This window comes from Chaetura pelagica, unplaced genomic scaffold, assembly GCF_000747805.2.
Source record: "Chaetura pelagica isolate M959 unplaced genomic scaffold, ChaPel_1.0 scaffold383, whole genome shotgun sequence".
Classification (NCBI taxonomy): Eukaryota; Metazoa; Chordata; class Aves; order Apodiformes; family Apodidae; genus Chaetura; species Chaetura pelagica.
Genome location: NW_009952804.1, coordinates 325,071 through 348,724, shown reverse-complemented (window position 1 = coordinate 348,724; position 23,654 = coordinate 325,071). Strand labels below are relative to the sequence as shown.

At 43.5% G+C, this 23,654-nt stretch overlaps 1 protein-coding gene across 1 annotated transcript in view; it reads right to left on the bottom strand.

The window, feature by feature from the left end:
* DOCK5 (dedicator of cytokinesis 5) overlaps positions 1 to 23,654 on the bottom strand; it is a 115,371-nt gene that overhangs the window by 24,546 nt on the left and 67,171 nt on the right. Inside the window, exons 6-29 of the mRNA XM_009995016.1 lie at positions 21,883 to 22,031; positions 20,937 to 21,072; positions 20,654 to 20,811; positions 19,923 to 20,004; positions 19,025 to 19,154; positions 18,288 to 18,360; positions 16,833 to 16,975; positions 16,077 to 16,202; positions 15,440 to 15,564; positions 14,783 to 14,881; positions 14,002 to 14,074; positions 13,071 to 13,174; positions 12,185 to 12,377; positions 11,104 to 11,201; positions 10,161 to 10,250; positions 9,020 to 9,120; positions 8,343 to 8,477; positions 7,530 to 7,641; positions 6,320 to 6,390; positions 5,258 to 5,364; positions 4,701 to 4,837; positions 3,928 to 4,023; positions 2,933 to 3,031; positions 304 to 398 (exon numbers count right to left, since the gene is read on the bottom strand). Of these exons, the coding sequence (XP_009993318.1) occupies positions 304 to 398; positions 2,933 to 3,031; positions 3,928 to 4,023; positions 4,701 to 4,837; positions 5,258 to 5,364; positions 6,320 to 6,390; positions 7,530 to 7,641; positions 8,343 to 8,477; positions 9,020 to 9,120; positions 10,161 to 10,250; positions 11,104 to 11,201; positions 12,185 to 12,377; positions 13,071 to 13,174; positions 14,002 to 14,074; positions 14,783 to 14,881; positions 15,440 to 15,564; positions 16,077 to 16,202; positions 16,833 to 16,975; positions 18,288 to 18,360; positions 19,025 to 19,154; positions 19,923 to 20,004; positions 20,654 to 20,811; positions 20,937 to 21,072; positions 21,883 to 22,031 (2,732 nt within the window). The remainder of the gene's footprint in view (positions 1 to 303; positions 399 to 2,932; positions 3,032 to 3,927; positions 4,024 to 4,700; positions 4,838 to 5,257; positions 5,365 to 6,319; positions 6,391 to 7,529; positions 7,642 to 8,342; positions 8,478 to 9,019; positions 9,121 to 10,160; positions 10,251 to 11,103; positions 11,202 to 12,184; positions 12,378 to 13,070; positions 13,175 to 14,001; positions 14,075 to 14,782; positions 14,882 to 15,439; positions 15,565 to 16,076; positions 16,203 to 16,832; positions 16,976 to 18,287; positions 18,361 to 19,024; positions 19,155 to 19,922; positions 20,005 to 20,653; positions 20,812 to 20,936; positions 21,073 to 21,882; positions 22,032 to 23,654) is intronic.

Here is a 23,654-nt window from a genome sequence, read left to right as displayed (position 1 = left end):
GTGTGGCTCCCCCAGAATTGCAACCAAAAAAGCTGCTCTGCTTTTTGCTGCACTTGCCAGCAGATAAATGGCTGGATAAAAAATGGCATGGCTTTGGTTGTGTGCCTTTGGGCAGAAGGAGAAAGGCTTCTAGCTCCATCAGATGTGTGCAGGCACTTCACTGAAATCTAATTTAAATCACCCTGAGACTGTAAAAGAAAACAAGCCCATGTAGCTCCAGCCTGCTTGTGTGAGCCACCCTCCCTGCAGGAACAAAAAGGCTCCAAAGCAGCAGCAAGTCTTAAAATAGCAGCAACTTGGTACCTGCTCTGCATCATATTCATGACCATCCAGTCAGCTGCATAGACATTTTTTCCAATCAGATCCTTAAACATAATGAATGTTTCCATCAGGAAGTCCTGTTAGAAAAATAAGAACAACAGCCCATCAGGTTGAATATGGTAGTCCTTTACCCACAGGAAAATATTGGGAAATGCAAATGCTTGCAATTGCATTGATTAATGACTGCATTGATCAGCAATCAATACACTGTACCTCCTAAGAGGGTCCTCTTGTTCTGTTATATTCCAGTAACTACATTATTTCTGACATCTCATCCATTCAGCTACAGAAGGAGAAATAATTCCACACAACAAGTTGATCTGTTTAATTAAATCTGTCTTTACTGTTTTGAATTAAGCTGTGTTGTAGGGAGCTCTGGTGCACAAGCTGGATTAAAAAGCAAAACCCATATTGAAGGACTTATTTCCAAATGTCTGAATGGTGACAGTGGAACAGCCCTAGGCTCTATCTTCTAGAATGACTGAAATTAGAATGTATTTTCACATCCCCAATTAGTTGAGTCTTTTCTGATCCAGTTTAAGAGGGACAGTGAACATGTCAGACACATGGATTACAACAGCACTGTAGAAAAGACTCCTTTTTGCACAAACTGCTCCAAGAAAAGCTGTATCACACCTTCAAACTCTTGCAGGGCAAGGCTGAATTGTGGAATAAGAAAAAAGGAAAAGGAAAAGGGAGATGAACAAAAGCAGGTAATATGAAGAATATGGATTTCTACATTAGGGTCTCTACAGATATAAATGCTACTTATGAGCAGTTAAATGGAATCTCTTCTCTACAAAGATGAGGGACACAAAGAAGGTCACATGAGAAATCACCACCTTGCAAAGATCACCAGTAAAACCAGTATTCTGCTTGAGCTGAACAGCTTGCTCTGCATAATTGGCAAGCAACACTGATGTGAGGAGAGAAAAGGGGATTTGGTGCTGCCTCAGTTAAAAATCCTCTGGGGATTATTAAATCCTGAAGGAAAGGTTTGGACTTGACATGGGGTACCCTGAAGATATAAATTAACTTATAATAGTGTGAAACCAACCCAGTAATGATGCAACACCAGGGCTGGAAGTACCAAAGTCAACAAAAAACCAACAATGAACAACAAAAACAAGTAATGATTGCAGTAAGATAAAATGCAATGTTCTGTTGGTGTTAACAACTGCCACACCACCACAAGTGTGGGTTTGCTTCTGTAGATAGAAGGACTTGTAAAATTGTTTCTATTTCACACAGAAATACCACAGAAACATTCTCCTATTTGAGCCAAAACAAGACATCTTCAACTTGTAAGCTGAGCTTCAATCTGAAGCTTACATTACAGGAAAGCCTTCAAGCACCTCTTTAACCTTACCTTGATCTTAAGCTACAATATTCTCCTATTCTACCTCTACTGCTTTTCAGGAAAAATAAAAAAAAATCTGAATTGAGGCCCATCCAACATAAATTTGTTTCATTTCAGCCTTGAATCCACCTGTTTCCCAACTCCAACAGATTTGTCTTCCTAACACCCTTCTTCCTCAGGCAGTATTTCTACATAACCCTGCTGAAAACCTTTTCACTCCTTTACTTGATGTAGCAGAATTAATGAATCGACACGATTTTCTTCCCTTCACCCCCCAAAAAAATACTTAGGTGCTATAAAAAGTATTTCTAAAGCCAGATAAGTGCTCTCTGACAATGCCTTTCAGATGGAGAAGTGACAGGAATGTGTGTGTCCTGTAGGTGGCTATGTTGCTCAACAGATTGCAAGCAATTCCAACTGCTCAGAGAAACAGATCACCTTGCCACCCAAAATGAATCTCAAACACTTTCTTGTGGGTTTTGATCTGGCTTTTACAGAAGCACATAAATCCAGGCTCTTCCCCAGCCACTATTAAAATCAGCAAGTACTCCTAAGTTGCAAAACAAGGAATATGGGGACAAAAAAGCCAGAACAGCTGCTGTGCCATTCTTCAGAGACTTGAATAAATAGTACTTTTGGTTCTGACTTACTCTGAACAGTCTGCAGAAAAAAAATCTGGACAGAGCTGTTCATTCTATGGGCCTCAAAATCCCACCCTGAAAAATTAAAACCTAATGTTTCACCTAGTTTCATACTGAAAGTCTCTGGGGCCATGAACTGTACAATGTCTTTAACATGGAAGGAACTATTTGCATTGCTGCCCACTAAAGTAAGGTGAAAGCACTTAATTAAACCCTAGAGAGGAAGAAAGAATTAGAAAGAAGCAGATAAAGAGAAGAGGGTCACAAAGAGATACAGTGAGAGCAGGAGAGGGAAAATGCTTTTCATCTTGATTCACTCTTCTGGTTCCTGACTTTTTACTTGCCCAGGCTTAAATATTCATTAAACATGTTTTTACTCAATGCTACAAATGCTGTTTTCAGGCTCTACTGAGTCAGCAACACTCACTGTGGATCCCCAGCAGGGGTGATGTGGATACATCCCCAGTGACTGTGGCCCACAAGTCATTGGGGTGCAATGATGGATGCAGTAAAATCACTCCAAACTGAGCACACTAACTCGAAATGACCTTTCAGAAGCAGAGTGCAATTCTTTATGGACTGAGCTAATCCCTCAGTCAGGCTGACTTACAATAATGTCCTGCCTGGTTTTGAAAGTATTGATGTAATGGCTGTAATGGAAATCATCCATCTGCCTCAGGATGGCTGTCATACAGGCCACAAAAATGCCCTGGAATAGGGAAAAAAAAACATTGATTATTCTCCTGTTTTACACTGTAAGTTCCAAGTGTGGCAGATGCCTTCACAGTTCTGCCTTACCAAATGTGAAGACTTCCTAAATCTCAATTATGCACTGAGGATAGCTTGCTTTCTCCCTAGAGATCACAGTTTGCAAGAAAAACAACACCCTCAAAACAATGGAACACATAGAACACATATGTAAATGAACCACTTAGTGAAATCTTAAGGGTCCTTTCCAACCTAAATGATCCTATGATTTTCAAATTTCCCACGGCCAACTGTAATTCTCATGGCTGACATCCTGGTAATAGCATTAGCTTGACCTTAAAGTTAGAAAAATAAGGTATTGCTGTATCATAGAATCACAGAATGGTTTGGGTTGGAAGGGACCTGAAAGCTCATCCAGACCCAACCCCTGCATGGGCAGGGACACCTCCCACCAGCCCAGGCTGCTCCAAGCCCCATCCAACCTGCCCTTCAACACCCCCAGGGATGGGGCAGCCACAGCTTCCCTGCCCAACCTGGGCCAGGCTCTCACCACTCTCACACCAAAGAATTCCCTCCTCATCTCCAACCTCCAGCTCCCTCTCCCAGTTTCAATCCATTCCCCCTTGCCCTCTCACTGCCTGCACATCAAAGCCCAAAGGCACCTGATGGCACAGGCAGCTGCCACTCAGCTCAAACTGCTGCTGGAATGGGACAATTTCTATCCTAACACCCGGTCTCCGAACACCACCAGAAGCCACGTTCTAGTGGCACAGAAGCCCTGCAGGAAATGGAAAGATGATTTCACAAACCACTGCTACAGATTGAAATCTCCCAGGAGAATCAATCCCACTATAGCAAATGGTGAAGTGATAGCTGCAGCAAGGAAAAGGCTCTCACAATGTGTGGGGACTGTCTGCTCATCCCGATCACCGTGCGGTTTATTCTCCTGAGCAGGCGCTCCATGATCAGCTGGATGTGGAGAGCAGTGGGGCCCTGGGGATAGGCAATAAGGAAATTCTGAGACAATTCTTCATGTATAGTGCCCTACAAAGTGCTCCACGTGAGGGAGAAGTGCCCTGATGGTGGTTAATTGTTATTACAGGATGCAAAAAAGCAGATTTAAAACACACGCGCAATCGATTCAGACACTGTAGGTACAGGCTTGGTGAGGAGCTGGCAGGATTGATCTAACCCAGCTTCATTAGTTCATCCTGACACAGCTGAACCAAACAGCTTCTTCAGCTCAAACTATTCTTTTCATTGCAACTTCGAATCAATTTCCATGATTACTGTGGCAAGTAACTGTATTATCCTGGCTGAGTAACAATCGTTGCTCCTATTTCATTGCAGAGGAAGCAAGAAAACAAATGCTTTCTTGACTTGCTCCAGATAAATCAACAAGCCACCAAAGTAGCTGGGTCCCTGGAAAGGAAAGCAATTGCTTTTTGTACTGTAGTGATAACAACTAATTCAGCCTCTCATGGCTCTTTTTTAGACACAGCTACTTCATGTGCAAAGAGACTCAAAGAACTACACAGCAAAGCAACACAATTTCTGTAAACATCAGAACTTCTCAACTGTGTGAGGCACAAATTGAGACCATTTCTTTGCTGTCACTTCTCAAAAGAAGAATTTAACCTTCATTTGCCCCCTTGACAGTTGATGCTCACCACATCTTTCCGATCCAGGACTTCAAGAACATTGCTGAGCAGCTGTGAGGAGGCCTCGTGGTCAGGCTTGTTTGAGTTGTCATCCAACTGGCCACTCAGCTGGTCGATGAGCAGTGGCAGGAGAGCATCTCTGCACTCTGAAAAGGGAAGCACAGCACCATGTCCTGTTGGTCTCAGCAAGTTCTTCAGCACGGACACCACACAGTAGCTTCCTGCTCATAACTATCTTGGACACCAAAACATGCTTAAATCCACTTGAGTTACCACTAACAGGCTGGAGTCACCAGGAACCTGCAATAATAAGCACTGCACCAAATTCACATCCTCACCTTCTACCTCTTCCTAAGAAAACCACCTGGCTCAGGATCCTACAGCAGTGGGCAATGTATAAAGACTGAACAGCAACATTTCAGTTGTTCCATGGCAAGGAATATTTCTAAAGATGGATTTAACATTTGGCTACCACTGATGGAAAGGACACATGAACTTGAAAGCCACTGTATTTCTAAGGGTGCCCGGCCCCACACAGAAGCCAGAGGTTGCAGCTTGTCACTTACCAGACTGCTTGAACAGATCACTCTCAACTATCTTGGTCATGCAGTTCAGCTTCTGTCGAACCAGCTGGTTGTCAGGAATGCTCTGGATAAACTTGCTGAAGAGGACACTAGTGTGCAAACCACAAAGGAAGCAGCTGGTCAGCATTTTCACCCAGTGTGATTCCATCCTGCACTTACACTGTCCTGCCCCTGGGCAAGTCCAGCAGTTCTGTCACTGTGTGGACAAGTTACCTCCAAGTGGTCTCCAAGTAAACTGCTGTGGAGCCCTAATTTATTTTCAAGAAACTTAGGATTTTTAGTAAAACTGAGCAGTGTTCACAAATTGCAGGCTTAAACTGCTTAAAATGAAGACTGCATCCACTGACACAGCAGATATATCACAAAAGCTTATAAATAGACAATACTGTCCTCCCTCCAGTGCCAGCACAGGACAATCATACCTACTTTAATGCAAAATGAAAGCAGAATTTTGCAGAGCTTGAGCAGACCACTGCTGAAACTTGAAACACTACAATATACAATGGCAAGAGTGTATCCTTCCAGATGCCCCTTTCATCAAGAGTAATGACTCATTTCAATCTGAGATCCCATTAAATTAAATCCATGTACATTTGCTGTCTGTCTGCTGCTTATGAGCAAATTATTTGTGTCAGAACAAGGAGGCAGGGTTGGAAGGTTCTGGGCAAAGCTATGAACACCAAAGAACAGAGATCCACAGTGTTGTTAATTCCCTGAACAAATCCAGCTTCTGTGCTCCTGCCTGTACCACACATTTTGGTTCACCTCAGAAGCAGTATTTAATAATTGGTGGCAACCTGAACATTTCAACAAAATTTGGTTTTCAGTAAAATCTCAAAGTGCCTAAGAAAGAGCAGTTGAGATTCACAGATTCCTTTGAACTTGAACTGACTTCCTTCAAAGCCCTGCAAGCACTTCCCCAAACACATGCACAGTGCATGCACCATCATGTCATCATCAGAGTGGCTGTCTTTAGGAAAGCTGCCAAAATTCTTCCCAGCAGACAAGCTGGGTTTGGAGGACAAACAAAGTTAAGATGGTTACCTGAGCTCAACAGGGTCAAATACTAGTTTGACATCATTTATGATGCTTGGCAAATACTTTAAAGCTGCACCCTGCAAGAAAACAAGAAAACAAGGACATGAAACACATGGAAAGTCAGCTAGACTAACTAGTTCATTCTAAAAGGGTGTAAAGCCTCACAATGCCTGTAGCTTACAGGACAAATCCAGTTTTTGTCAAGCTCAAATGTGCAGACACCTGTAGAGAACTGGCTTAACATCAAAATTTATGTATCCAAAGACCCTCCAGCAACCACACATCTGCAGAGCACAGTGGAAAAGGTGAAGGAGGAAGGATTTGCAGCCAAGTTCTTCAGTTTTTGCAAACATCCTGCAGTTCCAGTGATTAATCTCCTTACAGCCTGACATAAAAAGCACCAGTCACTAAACCAGATTCAGTGTTCTGCACACTTCAGCATGTCCACATACATAGTAATAAGTTAGGTTGCAGTCTGGCTTTCATAAATGTAACATCCAGACAACAACGTGCAACAGGAACTAAAGGTCTCCCTGTGGTGTTCTGTGGCTGCTGCCAGCAGGTACTCTGACTGCATGAGAAGCAAGGTTGGGCTTTAAATCACTCAACTGCTAATTAAAAGCTTAGAATCAGGCTTTCCTTCAAATTAAGGAAAGCATGTTGGCTAGAAGAACTGAAATAAAGCAAGCAACCTAAAGGCCTCATTGCCTTTAGCAGTGCAGCAGCCTCATTGCAGGCTGCTCTGCTCCTCCTCAGAGAGTAAGAAGTTCATAATCCTGTTAACACGATAAAAAAGGAAGTAGAAAATCTGAGACACATGTAAAAACCATGTGTTTTTTCACTACTTCCATTCCCAGCATTAGACTGATTTTTGCAGCAACTTCACATTTCTATCTCCATCACCCTCAACTTGGTGTTCCTGCTTGAAGTGTCTTCCACACTGCAGTACATTTCATCTTGGGTTGTTGGTTTTCATCCTAGCAGGGGCTGAAGGGCTTTCAGCAAACCCACAGCTCTCACCTTCATTTGATCAGCTTTGGGGTTTAAATGCTCCTTTCCTGCCACACAGCAGCTCCTTACAACAGACATTCAGAGGTGGTGTGACTCATCTGCATGGGTTTTATGTGCATGGGAACTTCCTGTCCCCTTCTCCCCCCTCCAACTGCATCAGTTGATGTAATAAAAGCCATCACCCCTCCCTGCAAGCCCTGCATACCTTGATCTTGACAGCCTCCTCCAGGGGCCTGTCCATGAGGATGTTGAAGGAGAGGAACAGCTTCCGTATCGCGTCGTTAAACGCATCCCCATCTTCACTCTTCCCATAAAACCTGCCAAGAACAGGAAGAGCTGGTTCTACACAGAAATCTAGGCTGACAGTATCACAGTAGCACAAATCTGATTTTATCCTGGGGAACAACATCTTCATGCAAGCTCCTTCAACAAAGACATGAGTGTAAAAATGGCAGCGGGGAGCCTGAATTCATTTCCTGCTAAAATCTGTTACAAGGGAAAAGCTGCACTTTTTAAACTGCCATTGCATCAAACTCTGCTTGGCTTGCAAGGATCAAACAGCTCATTCTGCATTAAACAAACAGAATGCACATGAGGAAGGGATTCCAAGGATTCACTATAAATCCTGAAAACATGTTTTGAGGCTATGGAAAAACCACGGTCATTGACCATGCCCTAAATGGACAACATGTCACCTTCACCTCACTCAGCAAATAACTGTGCATTTGTTTCTTAAAATGAGGAAGTGAATCCATGCTTCAATTTTTTTAATAAACAACAGGTTCCTTTTCAGCACTACCATGAGCTGCTTATAACATGCTACAGGTGACTAAAGATTCTCCTCTTGAAAAGAGGTCCTTCAGTTTTCCCTCAACTTACTTGCTCCAGCTGTAGACAGAGGCAGGAAGACACCCCTCTTAAATCAAGGATATGTTGAAAAATATCCCCTCCACTGCCTGGAAGTAACTCCACTGACTTGCAAAAGGAGACATAAGGATGGCAATGACCTTGGGCTCACCTCAGGTACAGTATTCGTGACTGAACGATGAATCGGAACAGGTACTTCAAGGCTTTCAGAGCAGCAAACAGCAACTCTGTCTTGCTGGAGTCATCAGCATTTCCCACATAGCAGTTCAGGACTTTGGTGAGTTTCCTTTGGAAAGAAAACAAGAGGGAGAATAAATACAGACATAGTTAAGTTTCTGTGTAAGCCCAGCTCCCTTATTCCAGAGAGAAACTACAATCTAATAAACAGATGACACACAAGGGTTCTCCTCACAACCTTCTGGAATCTTTGGCTTCATGGGATGTTAGATTTTCATAACCAGTTTATGAATTCTCAGAAAAGTCTCTACAAAATTGTCTGAAAGTTCCAGCTTCTTGATCTGCCTTTTTTTTTTTGTTTTCCCCCCTAAAATGAAGTGCTCAGGAGGCTGGAAAACACATTAGTACTAAAAGCAGGCTAACACCTTTTCCATGTGTGAGCATCCTCATGGGCAGAGCACAAGGTTCTTCTGAAGCAACTGGACAGAATTTGCAGAAACAGTCTCACAACAGAAACTTTTACAGGGTAAAAAAAAGAGAAATCCCAGAGAATAGGCTGGAACACTCATCTGGTCTCTGCTGCTTTTATCAGGTAACTGTAGTTTACCAGCCTGAATGCCAGCCTGGGGGGTTGTGGTTACCAGTACTTACACATATGCCAGGGTTGCACTGAAGTGCTTGTAAATGTAAGTTTCAAGTACAGGGTTGAAATGCTGGAACTTGATGTCTCCAATCAAAGAAATAATAAATACCTGCCAAAAAGTCAAAAGGAAACACATGTACAGAGCTGCACAACCTCTAATTTGAGCATAACTCAGTCTCAGATGGCATGTCATTTATTCTGCTGGGTCATATGTTTTGTTTGGTTTTCCAACAGCATTAATGCTACAGAAAGTGTGGTTCATCAACACTGGTGTCTGCTCAGAGGGAAGGTAGCCCATGGCAGCATTTAGAAGGGAAATCCTTGAGACAAAGGGAGTGACTTCTCCAAACTACAAAGGTGACACAGGAAGCAGCACCAACACAAGTGACACTGTCACAGCACAAGTTAAACAGGCACAGAGCTGCTGGTTTGCAAAGCTAAGAAATTACACTTTCAAGCTTGAGATTCTGATCATCTACACTTGGAGCAAACACTCAGTCCTGTTACTGCCCTGATGTGTATGAGAGCCAGGACATTCTGCCCCCCATGCTCCCCTGGGGTCAGTTGGATACCTCTGACTTCACATATCCTTCTGAACTATCAAGCCCATCTTTTGTTGATCAGCACAAAGCAACTGCTTTGTTGCTGCACTGTACCCCAAAGCCTTCCACACTCATCCTGTGCAGCCTCTCCAAAGATGCAGAAAACTCCTTGTGAAGGCTCCTTTTACAATCCTTCTGTCAAGGTTCAGAGCAGCAGCCACCCTACTGCCTAAGCACCAGGCTAGGATTTAGGGTTCATAAGTCCTACTCCCACCACAGCCATAAATCCTCCACCATGACCCTGAACAAATCATTCCACTTCATACTCCTGATAGATAACATGGCTTTTATCTTCTATAAATTGCCCTCATGCAAGGAGTTATCTGAAGAAATTACTATAAATTATGTAAATGTTTACTGCTGCTGTCACTGTGATCCCTGAAAAGCCCCATGTCTATCTCAGTCCTAGCTCCTGAAAATGCCTTCAGAACTGGTTAAATTTCTCAGAGCAAAATACCAATCCCTCACCTAAAGGAAGCACCAGGAACAGCCTGAAAACGTGGCTGAAAAAAAATTTACTCTAAATCCACAGGAAAGACTCACTCACCAGTGCATCAAACACAAGGAAGTCGTAGGTTTCATTTTCTGACATTTCCATCATGATGTTAAAAAGTGCATCGAGGGTGTCTTGCAAAAACTGGAGGGAGAAAAAAATAGTGAAAAGATGACCTGCCCTTTTGGACCATTTTTCCAGCCTAGCCCAGTTGAACATGAAAGAACATTTTAAAAGGGATCTTAGCCCTGTGTTCATTCACTTGCTTGTCATGACCATCCCACTATTCTCCCTCACTAGAAGCAAAGAGGATCTTTTCTTGTGAACTCTAAATAGCCTCACTTTCTTTTCTGTTACCTTTTTATCCAGCAAGAGACCAACTAATTTTGTCCTTACAGATTAAGGTTGCACTGGGACAAATCAATGACATCCTGAGGCATTTGACAGAAAGACTGGTGTGCAGAGACACAGCATTTACCTTTGTTGTTCATGACATTGCACAACCCCAAAAGACCCACACTTGGAACCACAGGAACTCTTACCTCCTAAATCCTTCAGCAGACCATTTTCTGTGGCACTTGCCCACATTTCAGATCTATTCCCCATGGTACTAACTGTGAGCTCTTTGGGCCTTTCTCTGCACTTTGTTCCTACATACACAGCAAGTCCCAATTCACAAAGGAGGCCCAGAGCCACTACTGAAAATTAACAGGTCTTGAATGTACCTTCTATTTCATAAGGATACAGGGAAAAATAGAGTCACTGATATCTCCCCAGGCCTGGTGACAGCTACCTTCTGTAATCCTGGGAAATTCCACTAATGAGAGCTCTTGGAGGAAAGTAAACCTTTTGTTGCCCTGTTGCTCAGCAGCTAGAAGAGCTCTCCTGGCCCACACAGAGACCTTTGGGGTATAACACAATTTCAGCCCTCGAAGGTCCACATCAAGCATGTAGAGAAGTGTTTGCATAAGGAGGAGACTCAAATCTCTCCACATACCTTCACAATTTCTCCTCCTTCCACCTCCATCAGCTTCCTCAGGTTGTGAGCTATGTTCTGGGAGTTAGAACGCCAGTTCAACAGACCCAGCAGGTCAACTAGCAAGGACAGAACAGCAGCAATTAGATTACACCACCACAGCTGACTTATTGGCTGCAGAACAACACAAAACAAAGCCTAGAGGTTATTTTTAGAAGTGGCTTACAAAGAAAAGTCACCCTGATGTACAGAATATTACCTTGAGGTGGTCCTTTTGGCTCGGCAAGAAAGCTGAGTTTTGCTATAAATGGGAAACTGGTTGTAATTTGATGACACAAGGTGTTTGGTGGGCAATTTTGCAGGCTTCTCATTCACTCAGAAGAAGATCTCTCAAGCCAGGAATTTTATTAGGGTGCATGACTTTTCTTACTAATGCCTGTGTTTACTTTAGAGCAGCCTCCTGGAGATGGCAATTGCAGTTAAAATTGAAACCTCTTGTATAAATGACATTAAGCTGCAGGGCTATTTATCACAGTCTAAGGCACTCCAGGACCTCAAGTTTAGTTACAAACCACAGCTGAAGCTTTCAGAGGGGGCCAGCAGGTTTCACACAGATCTTCCATGTTAATGAAATATGTACATTATCTCTTTTCTGAAGCTAAATTCATTTACTACCTTCAGATGTAAGAACACATGTGAAACTTAACAGCCTGGACAGAGAATGCAACAATCAGAGCTTAGATGCAGGAGGGCAGAAAGATGCAGGTAAGACAATTAACCTTAAACCTAAAGGATTCTGAACACACTTACACACTGTCACTCTTGAGTGCCTTTCCTTTTACATGCCAACAAAGCTGTTACATTAAACATTGGTAGTTTGGATAAAATATTCATGTGACATGGTCTCTAGTGGCTTCGTCAAGCTCTTTCTCCTGGCAACATGATGCCAGCAATGCTGGGATGGAGCTGCCCTTGACATGGAACAGCAAGATTAAAGCTTTTCCCCACACGTGCTGCAAGCCAAACAATTTGCATAAAGAAAGAGCCCTCTTTCCTTCAGAATTACAGCAGGATACCACCAGGCTGCTAATGCAAGACCTACCATTCTGGGTAAGTTTGGTGGAGCAGATCAAAGTGGCAATCTGGAAGCTGTCTTTTGTGCTGTCTTTAGGGGGTGTGAAGTTGCCTAGATGGTGCAGATTTTTCCCTGAGGGGGCCTCCTTCTCCTCCACCTCCGTTTTGGTACAAGGAAGAGTTAAATAGCTTTTAGCATCTTCCATTTTCTTGTTGTCACCCTGTTGGTTGAGCACAGCAAAGACAGGGGTTATCTCACTCTCAGTACCCCTCACCTGGCCTCCTGCAGTTCTCATCTGCAGACACTTCCACATAGTGACAGCCAGAAAGGGCTTTAAACACCTTCTCATGTCTATGGTTGTTTACTCACATTGTCTGCTTGGGACTTAACCTGAGGGACAGAAGTTGCCTGTGCAGCCAAGGAACCAAGATCTTTTCAGGGTGATTCAAACCATGGTATTGAGGAGGGTTTTCTTCCTCCTCTCTCTCCCTTCACAGTTTTCTATTGCAATGCCTTCACTTTTTCCCCTCACTGTGATTAAAAGCACTGGCTCTCTCTTCCCATCACACACCAAACTTCCAAGGCAGGAGTTCCCCAGGCCTGTTTGCTGCACACTGTCTAGGTGGATGATGTTAGAGGAAACATGCTCTGTACTGAGACATCCGAGGATGTACCACGTTTGTGTACTTGCAGGCAGAAAACCCATCAGTGAAAGCACAACTGAGAGTGACTTATTTAAAAAAAGAGAAAAAGAACAAACAAAACCCCACAGAATATTACTGTCCTGTTATCCTAGAAAAAATTACTAAAAACCTCTGCAATTATGATGTTTACATTGCTAGGAAAAAAAGTCTGCCAAGAGAATTGCTTTGATTAGTCAAACAAAAGTGGAGACTGCAAATGCCCAGGCTACCTTGTAAACAATCAAATTGTGTTTGCCATCTTGCAGTGTTGTTCCATCTGCATTCATCAGCTTCACAAAGCCCATGCCAAAAGCTCTCTCAGACTTATCCCGAGCTGCAAACACAAAGAAAAACCTTTATTAGGAATTGTCTTATTAATGTCCATACTACCCCTAATGCAGCTCTGGATGTGCAGCTTCTTTCTTTAGTAGCATCACACCATGATGCAGTGGAGCAAGGAAACTCTTGGGACCCATAGTAGAAAGTGCTCTCATTCCTCACCTCTCAAGGCTCTTAGTAGGTATCTGCAACTACACAGAAAAATCCCCTCTCTGAAACATCTCTTGCCACACAATGGTAGTGGTTAATTATGCTGCTATATAGACAAATGTAATTGTAGAGATATTTTGGTTGAGATTTTGCAAATCTGCTCGTCAAGGATGGATGTGGAAGTATGTCACTGCATCCCCCAGGTACCCTAAGAGAATTTTAAGAGCCTTTCAAGGGCTTAGTCTCAGATTATGAAACTTATTTCAGGGCTCTGAAGAAGTCTGATGAAACTTCTGGCTCTAACTTTCTCATTAGCCTTTTGTAAACCTAATGAGTCATCTTCCTATAGGAAAGACCTTCAGGAACCCTCTAGAATTTTGTGAAGGCCTTGAAATAACTTTGAAACAACACCACACACTGAGAAGCCAAGGCAGCAATCAGCATGAATAACTGCCTTCCAAGGGAGCAAACATGTTAGTCCCCAATTTCAGTTTTAGAACAAAACCAGCATAAAACCTTTTTTAAGGCTGCAAAAAGTTTGAATTATCTATCTTTCTTCGTGAGAAAATCCCCAACACTGGATGTAAGTAGAACTACACCTTTGTGAGTCCTCAGAAAATGAAAATGAGAGCAGGAAGAGGACAGTGCTCCTGCAGATCTGCTGCTACTTACACTCCTGAGACGAGCGATGACGGAACGTGAATCTCAGGTGGCAGCGACTGACTTCTTCTATTGCAATGGACACCTGCAACAGCAGGGAGAATGAGCACCAGCATCCTGTGCCTCCAGTCAAATTGCAGGACATTCTGTTACTGATGTACCTACTGATTTTAAATTACAGAATCACAGAGTGGTGGGGTTGGAAGGGAGCTCTGGAGATCAGCCAGTCCAACCCCCTGCTAGAGCAGGATCCCCTAGAGCAGGTCCCACAGGAACACATCCAGGAGGGGCTGGAAGGTCTCCAGGGATGGAGACTCCACAGCCTCCCTGGGCAGCCTGGCCCAGGGCTCTGCCACCCTCACAGGCAAGAAGGATTTTCTCCTCTTCAGCTCAAACCTCCTGGGCTCCAGTTTGTGTCCATGGCCCCTTGTCCTGGCCCTGGACACCCCTGAGCAGAGTCTGGTCCCCCCTCCTGCCACCCCCTGGAGATATTGATCAGCACTGAGGAGATCCCCCCTCAGGCTCCTCTTCTCCAGCTGAGCAGCCCCAGCTCTCCCAGCCTTTCCTCACAGCCAGATGCTCCAGCCCCTCAGCATCTCTGTGGCCCTGCCCTGGCCTCTCTCTAGTAGTTCCTTGTCCTTCAGCAACTGAGGAGCCCAGAACTGCTCAATGCTCAAGGTGAAGTCTAACCAGGGCAGAGGGGGAGGAGAAACTCCCTCGACCTGCTGGCCAAACTCTTCATAGTTCCATTTCCTACACAAAGGAAGCAAGACTGTAAATGAGACACTCCTACCTTAACAGTTTCATACCAGCAAGGTTGCTTGACTTGATAATAAACAACAGACTTATATTCAGAGACACCTTCATAACCAGCACCAGGATGGATGGCTTTCTTTGGACAAAAAGACAAAGGGTGGATGGGGAAAGAAAAGGTAAGGTCTTGAATGAAAGCAACAAGTATCTTGGGTTATAGAATCACAGACTGGTTTGGGTTGGAAGGGACCTGAAAGCTCACCCAGATCTAACCCCCCTGCATGGGCAGGGACACCTCCCACCAGCCCAGGCTGCTCCAAGCCCCATCCAACCTGCCCTTCAACACCCCCAGGGATGGGGCAGCCACAGCTTCCCTGGGCAACCTGGGCCAGGCTCTCACACTCAAGAACTGCAGACATTTTCAGAGCACCTGACTGTCAGAGTTACTCCCTGTCGAGAGAACTCAGTGCATGTCACCTCTTTGCAAGTTTTACAGAATCTTTACAGATTTGCTCACATCTCTTATCAATGACAAAAAAATAATTAGCAGGCATTCCAGTTTGGTCACTCCTATCACCTATAGTATCTCTTGTTCATGATCACAGTTCCTGCATCTCACTGATAAATAAGATCCTCTGGCCCAGAGCTATCATAGCAAACACAGCAGCCTTGTGACCTCCTGCAAAGGCCATTGTACCTCTTGGAGATTTCCATCTTCATCATGTACAGACATGGTGACTTCTACATTCTTGGGAGTCTTCTTCTTCCCTTTGTCAAACTCCCCTTGGATCAGGGTGACATAGATATCATTTCGAACATCACCTGAATTTCATAAACCTGAATGAGTAGTTTTCCTCACAGTTTTACAGGTTAACAATTAACATCCCTGGATATCAAGTCTTCTTCTTAGCCTTTACTGATACCAGCTAATCAACAACACCCAACATCACATCATTTTGTCTTCACTTCAAATGACACAAAATCTTTTAAGAAGTACCATTCTCCTTTTTATAACCCTCTGTCTTCATGTAACATTTTAATGCAATGAGCTCTACAGGGCTAAATGCACTGAGTGGATTAAGTGGAGCAGGGTCAAACCTATATGCAACAAACAAGTTTTCTTCCAAGTAGCACACACACTCATTTTTTAATATAAGAAAGGAAGCTTATGTTTTCACTTCTTTGACAAAAAAAATTAAAAGACTGTCTGAAAATGGCAAGAAAAATTAAAACAAGCTTCAGAGATCTTTCAAATCCATCTGTTCATAGCAGAAACTCTGGAATTTCAGCTGGCTCTTTCATTCCATGGAAGTGCAGAGGCATACAGAGCTTACCAGGAAGGATTATCTCAGGGAACCCCATTTTCCGAGCCACAGCAGTTGATCTGTCTATAAGGTGGGAAAAATCCTTCTGAACCTGAGATAGGTCACCAGGAAGCAGCTTCAGGGAGACCCAAAGACCTAAGAAAGGTAACACTTGTTTACCAAAAAAAAGGGACAAAACCATGAAAGTCAAGCCTAGGCTTATCAGAGAACTGCTTCTTCATGTGATCCATGCCACAATGCCTTAAATATCCCAAGCTGGTTCCCACTTGCCCAGTTCTCTATCTCCCCAGTGCTGAATAAGACCATACTGAGCAAGCAGGTTCTCTGAAGTAAAATACAAACTTTGAGATTAATCCACTAGTGTTACTGAGTAAAGGCCAGACACACAGGCAAGAGGAGAATCCTGAATAATGCTCTTTAAACCCAAAGGCATTTAGCATCCACCATCAGCCACGTGCACTTAAAAGTATTTTAAATCTGTAGGGACAGTTTTACCTTAAATACATTACTAGCCAATAAGTCATCTGCTAGAGAAACTTTCTGTGCAATTAAGAACAGCTCCTGAGACTGTCTGGGGTTTTTTTTAGCTGCCAGGGTGCTGGGATGACAATCACTAGAGACCATCCGCTTGGCTCAGGGCAGGTAGCAAACTCCAGCAGAGCCTGGATCTCTGGACTTTCCCAAGCCATTTATCTCCATTTGTAAGCACAGGGAACCCTCCCCTGCACCAGGTTTTTCCATCAGCTCCTGGCCCAATTGCTGTACCTTGCCCTTTATGATTCACTTCCTTTGCAGCAATGACTTTGTTGAAGACAGAAGTGAGGGGCTCATTTTCTCCGATCACATGGGAAGTTATCAGTGGGGACATGATGAGCTGGCGCTGCCTGATGTATGTTTCCATGGCAATCCTGAGAACAACAACAAGAGAGGCAGGGAAGCAGACAGGCCAACATCAAACATGTGCCCTGCAAGAGGAGGGCTGGCCAATAGCTGTTTTCCAAAGAAATACTTTTTTAAAAAAAAGATTCCATGGGAATCGTTGGGGCTTTTTTCTTCTTCACCTCCACAAACCCCATGGAAATAAATTTGAAGTCTCATATTAGGAAATACATCACAGTGTTAGCTCAGGCTTGGGGTAAGTAACACTGACCTAGAAAATCCCTGACTAGGTTTATATCACCAAACCATAGACTGGTTTGGGTTGGAAGGGACCTGAAAGATCACCCAGATCCAACCCCCTGCATGGGCAGGGACACCTCCCACCAGCCCAGGCTGCTCCAAGCCCCATCCAACCTGCCCTTCAACACCCCCAGGGATGGGGCAGCCACAGCTTCCCTGGGCAACCTGGGCCAGTGCCTTACTACTCTCATGGTGAAGAATTTCTTCCTAGTATCCAACCTAAATCTCCCCTCTTTCAGTTAAAAACCATTACATTCTTCTGCAAAGGAAAATACATCTTTCTTTGCAGCTTTTCAGGCCCTGAAAAAGTAGGGGAAAAAAATCCCAACAAAACTCACACAAATCTCCCCTGAAAAGACCTTATAACAACATACAGCCACACCAAATGGGCTGCTCTATTTAGGACTGTAACAACATGGCTGAGCCCACCCAAACAAGCTTTACTTTGGTTTTTGTGATGAGCTTAAAAATGAACAGAGAGCAGCCAGAACACACCAGTCTAATTAGCAATGCAGAAATGCAAAATACATTGGGTCTTGAACCTGTCTCCCAGAAAGAGGGAGAAATCCCTCTCCTGTTGTCCTCTGACCCACTCTTACAAAGTAATCTGAAGAGTTGGGAAGCAGACAGAGAGGAGAGCACTGCAGAGCAGTGACAAAAAATTGTGTTCTTCATGCTCAGGTGCTTCTGAAAATCCTCCCTTTCAACCTCTTCCTAGTTGTGAAGGTCACATCCCCCAGACCCCATCATCATTTTGCACCATATTCTTCTTTCTTGATCTGGAGACCCAGCAATTTCAGCTGCATTGCCAAAACTCCCTGAGCAATTCAGCCTATCACAGAGACATGCAAACCAAGGAGAACAAAGGCTTCAGAGGACTGGCAGAAATCTCTTCCTTCAAAGAGCTGACTACTGCCATCAGCTAATCTATTTGTAGATACCTTGGTACCCTGCCAGGCTCCCATACCAATTTGTCCTTCTCCAAAGGACAACTCTTTAAATAAGCCAGATATGTGATGAACTCTGACATCCAGTACTTACTGCTGAAATGGAATAAAATGTTGCTTTTCCTCATCATCCACCTTTCCATGTATGATATCAGTTATGTCCATCACTGCAACAACACAAGTTCATCACAAAGTTTTGCCAAGTTGCTCAAGAATACAGAGAGAGCTTTCCCCAAGCAGAATGGAAACAACACTTGCTTATTTTGGGCCAGTGCCACTCATGACAGCAACAGAGAGCCCCACTCTCATCCTAACTTTCTAAAAGGTGCCTTTTCATTGATGTTTATGTCAACCTATGGAAGTGAGTGTGAATAAATAAAACGTAGATGGGACTTGGGCATTTCAAGGCAAAGAAATGACACTTAAGATTTCAAATGCTGATTATTTTGAAATGGTTTTCCACCATAAATTTCAAGCAAGTCTCTTCACAAGGGATGACAGGAATTGAATCTCTCATTCACCAAGTCTCCTTTAAAAACTCCAGGTTTATCCCACCAGTCCTGAGGGACAAATCCCTCTTTGACAAAGATCTGAAAAGTCTCTAGCACTGCTGGCAGGGGTGACAAACCAAGATCTGAATAGTAACAGTATCTCATCTTTACCTGCAATTTTCATTAGCAGGTCTCACAGGGGTATCAGCACCTCCATTGTGAAGGCAGATGCTGACACTGAAAAGCCAGGAGGCTTTGCTGACATGTCCTTCCCAATTCCCAGCCCACTGGTGCAGCCACTGGGCTGTGCTACTTTCTCCACTGGTGGAATTTCTCATACCTGCCACACCAAAGGGCCTCCGGAGTCCACAGGTGTGTTTCTTCCCATCCTTCAGCTCCATGTGCCCCACCCTCACAATCTGACACACCAAGCTGATTTTTGGTCTGATCAAGTCAGAACTGCTTAAATCCTAGAAATTATTTAAAAGACAATTAGATCAATCTGTTTATGAATGGAAGAGAAGAAAACAAAGAGAATCAGACTGTTCTGTTAGATTATACACACACATAAATGGAAATATTTTAGAAGTTAAACCTGCTCCCTTTGAGCCCCAAGGGGAAAAAACCAAACAAAACTACAAAACCATTAGCAGTTTGCACACAGCAATTTCTAAGCATCTCACTACTCTTTCATAACACACTCCAGCAACAGGACTAGAAGGAGAGCAAATGATATTAATTGCTAAATTACTAGAGGCTGATGACCAGGCAGTCAGTTTGTGCCACCTTTGCTGCTTGTCAGAAGTTATTCCATTCAAGGGCAATTCTTCCATTAACATCTTGTTGCAAATAAACTCCCAACACAGAAAAGGATCAAGAAAGCAATGAACTGGAAAACCAACAACTATGATTTCCAGCCTAGATTTTTGGTACAGTTGGGCTCCAACAGAGATGTGCTTAATAGGATTTTCAGAAGTTCATGGGTGAGCAACTCCCACTGACAGTGCTACTGCAAAATAATACACCTTTACTTCTGCTTTGGACTGACATACATCAAGGCTTGTCAGTAACATTCCTCTGAGGCTGCCTATCACACCTGAAGTGTCCATGAAAATATCTCAGATTGCCACATGTGACCCCTCCCTGCTACATGGGCAGAGGGGAAGGGACAAAGAATCCAAAACTCAGCTGCCTGCTGCATGGGGAAGAATTTCAAGGATTTAAATGCAATAACTTACAGTAAAGACTGCCTGAAGGTTATTTAGCTTCTCAATTTCTTTAGGCATCCCATTACTGCCCCAACGAACCAGATAATTTTCACTGCAAATAAAGGAAGAAACATTTTTTTTAATACATCAACACTTGACATTCCCATTACCTGGCAAAAGCTCAACAGCACTTTGATCTTTTTAGGAATATTTGAAACCTTCTGCCAAAATCTTGTATCCTAGAGTGATTCTGAAGTGACTCATTTCAGAGAAGGCAGAACTCAGAGTTCATGTCCACACCTGATAACTTCACTGGTGGAGACAGAGGGTGCCTGACACACACAAGCTTCTTTGATAAAGTTCTTCATATCTTCTCCTAGCAGTACATGATGCTCAACTTTTAAGTGTGAACTTGCACTCACTTGGCAGCAAACATCATGCATATGCATGATTTAATGGGAAGTAAAATTAGTCAAATGTATGAAGTCGAGTGACAATAGTAGGGAAAATTAAGAACATACAAAGACAATGTGGGATTTTGACTAATGTATCACAGAAATGCCCAGCTTTAAAAAGGGGAATGCATGAGCCCAGAACCTAGACTTCCTATCTCATCTGAAGTGAAATAACCCCTTTCCAAATCACCACCAACCAGAACTGAAAAAATTATTTGCTGGATCTTCCTTTCTGACCTCAGCTGGTGCCTTCAAAATGAACACTGTGATGACAACACTGCTTATGTATCTCCAAAAAAGCCCCACCTGATGAATTTGGAGAGATCAGGGTCATAGAGGCTCATTAACAGCTCTGCATCTTCTCCAATATTGCAAACAAAATTCTTGAAGTTCACATAGAGGCTGTATGTGTGTGTTGTGTTGAATATTGGCTGCCCTCGGAGGTCCAGGTTCTGCTGCAGGGACTGCAAAGAAGGAGAATTTAGTTCTGCTGCCAAAGTAGCACAAAATCCTTAAAAGCAATGAAAAAACACAGTATTGGTGGGCACTAGTTACTTGCAGAGGACAAAACCAGCAACAAGAGGTGTACCTTCTCCTCCTGGATCCTTTCATCAATCCTTTTGGATGCAGTTTCATGGGCCTTGAAGAGTGAGATGGTGCTGGTTTCATCTGGGTCCAAGATGTTCCCATTGTCATCTCGCACAACCAGGTCCAGCCCCAGGATCCTGAAGAGCAGGCAAGTCAGAAGGCAAAAGAAATTACACAATATGCAAGAAGCAAAGGTCACTTAAGGAGCACAAACCCCAGATCAAACTGCCCTGCACTAGGCAGCCAATGCACATCAACTCCATTTCCTGTTTTCCTGTCTCAAAATACTTATCCCCCATTTTACCATTAAAGGGACATTAATCAGGCAACTTAATTCCAAGATGACATCTCTTTTGTCCTTGCTTAAAAGTATTTTTTTTTAAAAAAACAGTATATCTACCAGGCTTATGGATTAAGTCTGATTATTATTCTTTGCCATAAGCTTTCTTTTTAATTGACTTATTTGATCTGAATCAAGTCTGACAGGCAGCTAAATGAGTTCTGGAGACAATCCCTCCTCTGTACAGACCAATGAAAGGTGGAGTTCTGGTGGCCTACAGAATTGTATTACTCAGTGGCTGATAAAGCAGTTTATTTCAGCAGCAGCATCCAAATCCTGGCTCCAGCTAGCCAGGCACAAATTGTGCTCCATGGGAAATGCCACCACACGCCAGGATTTATGCAGAATTAAGACAGGTGAGGTTTCCTGCCAACTCAAAGAGACTGCTGGCATATGAAGAACCAACTGCTACGTGCCCACCTGCCAGCCTAGTTACATTGTGATGGGGACTGAAAGCTGCAATTAACCCCCTTCCAAGGAAAAGTCTAAACCTAATTCAGCGTTCCCCTGGTGTGGTCATTTACACCATTTGTATTCAGAGCCATCTAGAGCCTTCTGCTGGGATTTGGAAGTCTCCCCTGCCCTCAAGACATAGTTTGGAGCGTACCTGTTGCCATAGTCAATCTTGGCAGTGACTTTCTTCTTGAGCTCAGCCAGCTCATCTTTGGGAAGGGTTCCAGACAGGATCTGTGACCTCCATTCTATCAGGCTGTAGGTCATCTGCTGGACATGCCGGAACTGTGTCGTCTTGTTATCCTGCAGGGGAGAGGGACAGTTCTAATGGAGTGACCTGAAAACAATGAGCTCACTAAGCCTTTTGAAGTGTGCTCAGTTGAATCTATCATACAAGTTGTATTTAACTAAAAATAGGAGAAACAAGCACTATGTGACACTGCAAGATTAGATCCACGGAACAAACTCCCCAGTCCTTTGCGCTGCCAAAGTTTAAGTGCCTCAAGATTTGGGGTCTTCATTTCCTCTCAACAGCATTTCAGAAAGACCTCACTGGCCAAAAATAGGCCTCGGGTGTTTTCCAGCACTTCAAAACTGCTAGGATGGCTGCTTTTTATATACAGGACAGAGAGATGATGTTAAATTGTGTTTTAGTAGATAGAGAAAGGAATCCCAACTTAATATACAAATGCTCTTTCTCCCTAACTCTGCCACTCAGTGTGTGACAAACCTAGAACCACTTCTTGTGCACATTTCCCATCTGCTCTGCCTACTTAGATTGTAAGACTCCAGGGCAAAAAAAACCCTAACCAACAACTTTATTTGCTTTTAAGTCTAAAAGCCACACCAAACCAAACCAAAGTGACAGATGACCAACACTCTGTGGAAACACACTCATCTCTCTGGCTGATGTCTATCAGCAAATCAGGCTGAAGATGATCTTCAGAGCTCTCATTTGTGTTTACATTTGTACAGAACTTGATGCAATGCAGTCTTGCCTCATCCCACACTTTCAGGCACTGCCCCAGCAGTAGTTGCTCAGAACCTGCCATGCCAGAGGTTGTCCAAAATGTAATAACAAGATCACATGTCTGGATTCCCAGGCCCCAGCTCCCCAGGCTCCCCAGGCACTGGCTCGTGACTGCTGCAGTCACTGCATGTTCATCTTTGGCTATGAATCCAGCACCTGTAATTATAAAGCACTGAGTGAACAGGACACCAAAACCTGCTTTGTGAAGAGCTTCCTCCTGCCATTTCTACTGTTATCTTCAGTTAAAGAACATGCTATTTACTGGTTCCACCCTAATACAATTAGTCAGGTGCCTAGGCACCTCTTTCTTACAGTTTCAGGCTCCAAGGCTGGCTCTGTAATTAAAAGATGGCTAACTATGTGGTAACCTATCATATCCCTAGCAGTATGTGCTTAGCTAAAGCAATTAAGCCTTTTGAAGTGTCAGCTAAACCATTTAGATCATTCAAAAGGGAACTCACCCTTTCTTCACTGCATAGTGAGCCAGTTACTAGGATGATTCTGACTTGCACTGAGGGCTCAACTGCAGCTCATTTTCACAGGACATTAAACTTTCATCTATTGGGACAAAGTTTATGGTCATGCAGTTCCAAAATGACTGTTAAGACGTTTTTGACTACCTCTCACCCAACCACTAGTGGGAAATGGCTGGTGGCATTTTGCTGGTCCATTCAGCAGCTGATGAGCACCAGTTCTCTGTACTAGAGCTATTAAAGCTGAACTGTGAACCCAAACTGCTTCCACACAGCAGAACAAGGAACTCATTTCAATTAGTTCCCCATTCTAGTCTTGACAAAAAACATGAATGATATAAATACTCATAATTTGCCCCCTAAGGACAAATCCAAAAGGGAGTTATATACAGCCATCTTCCTGACAATTTGGGGAAATGTGAA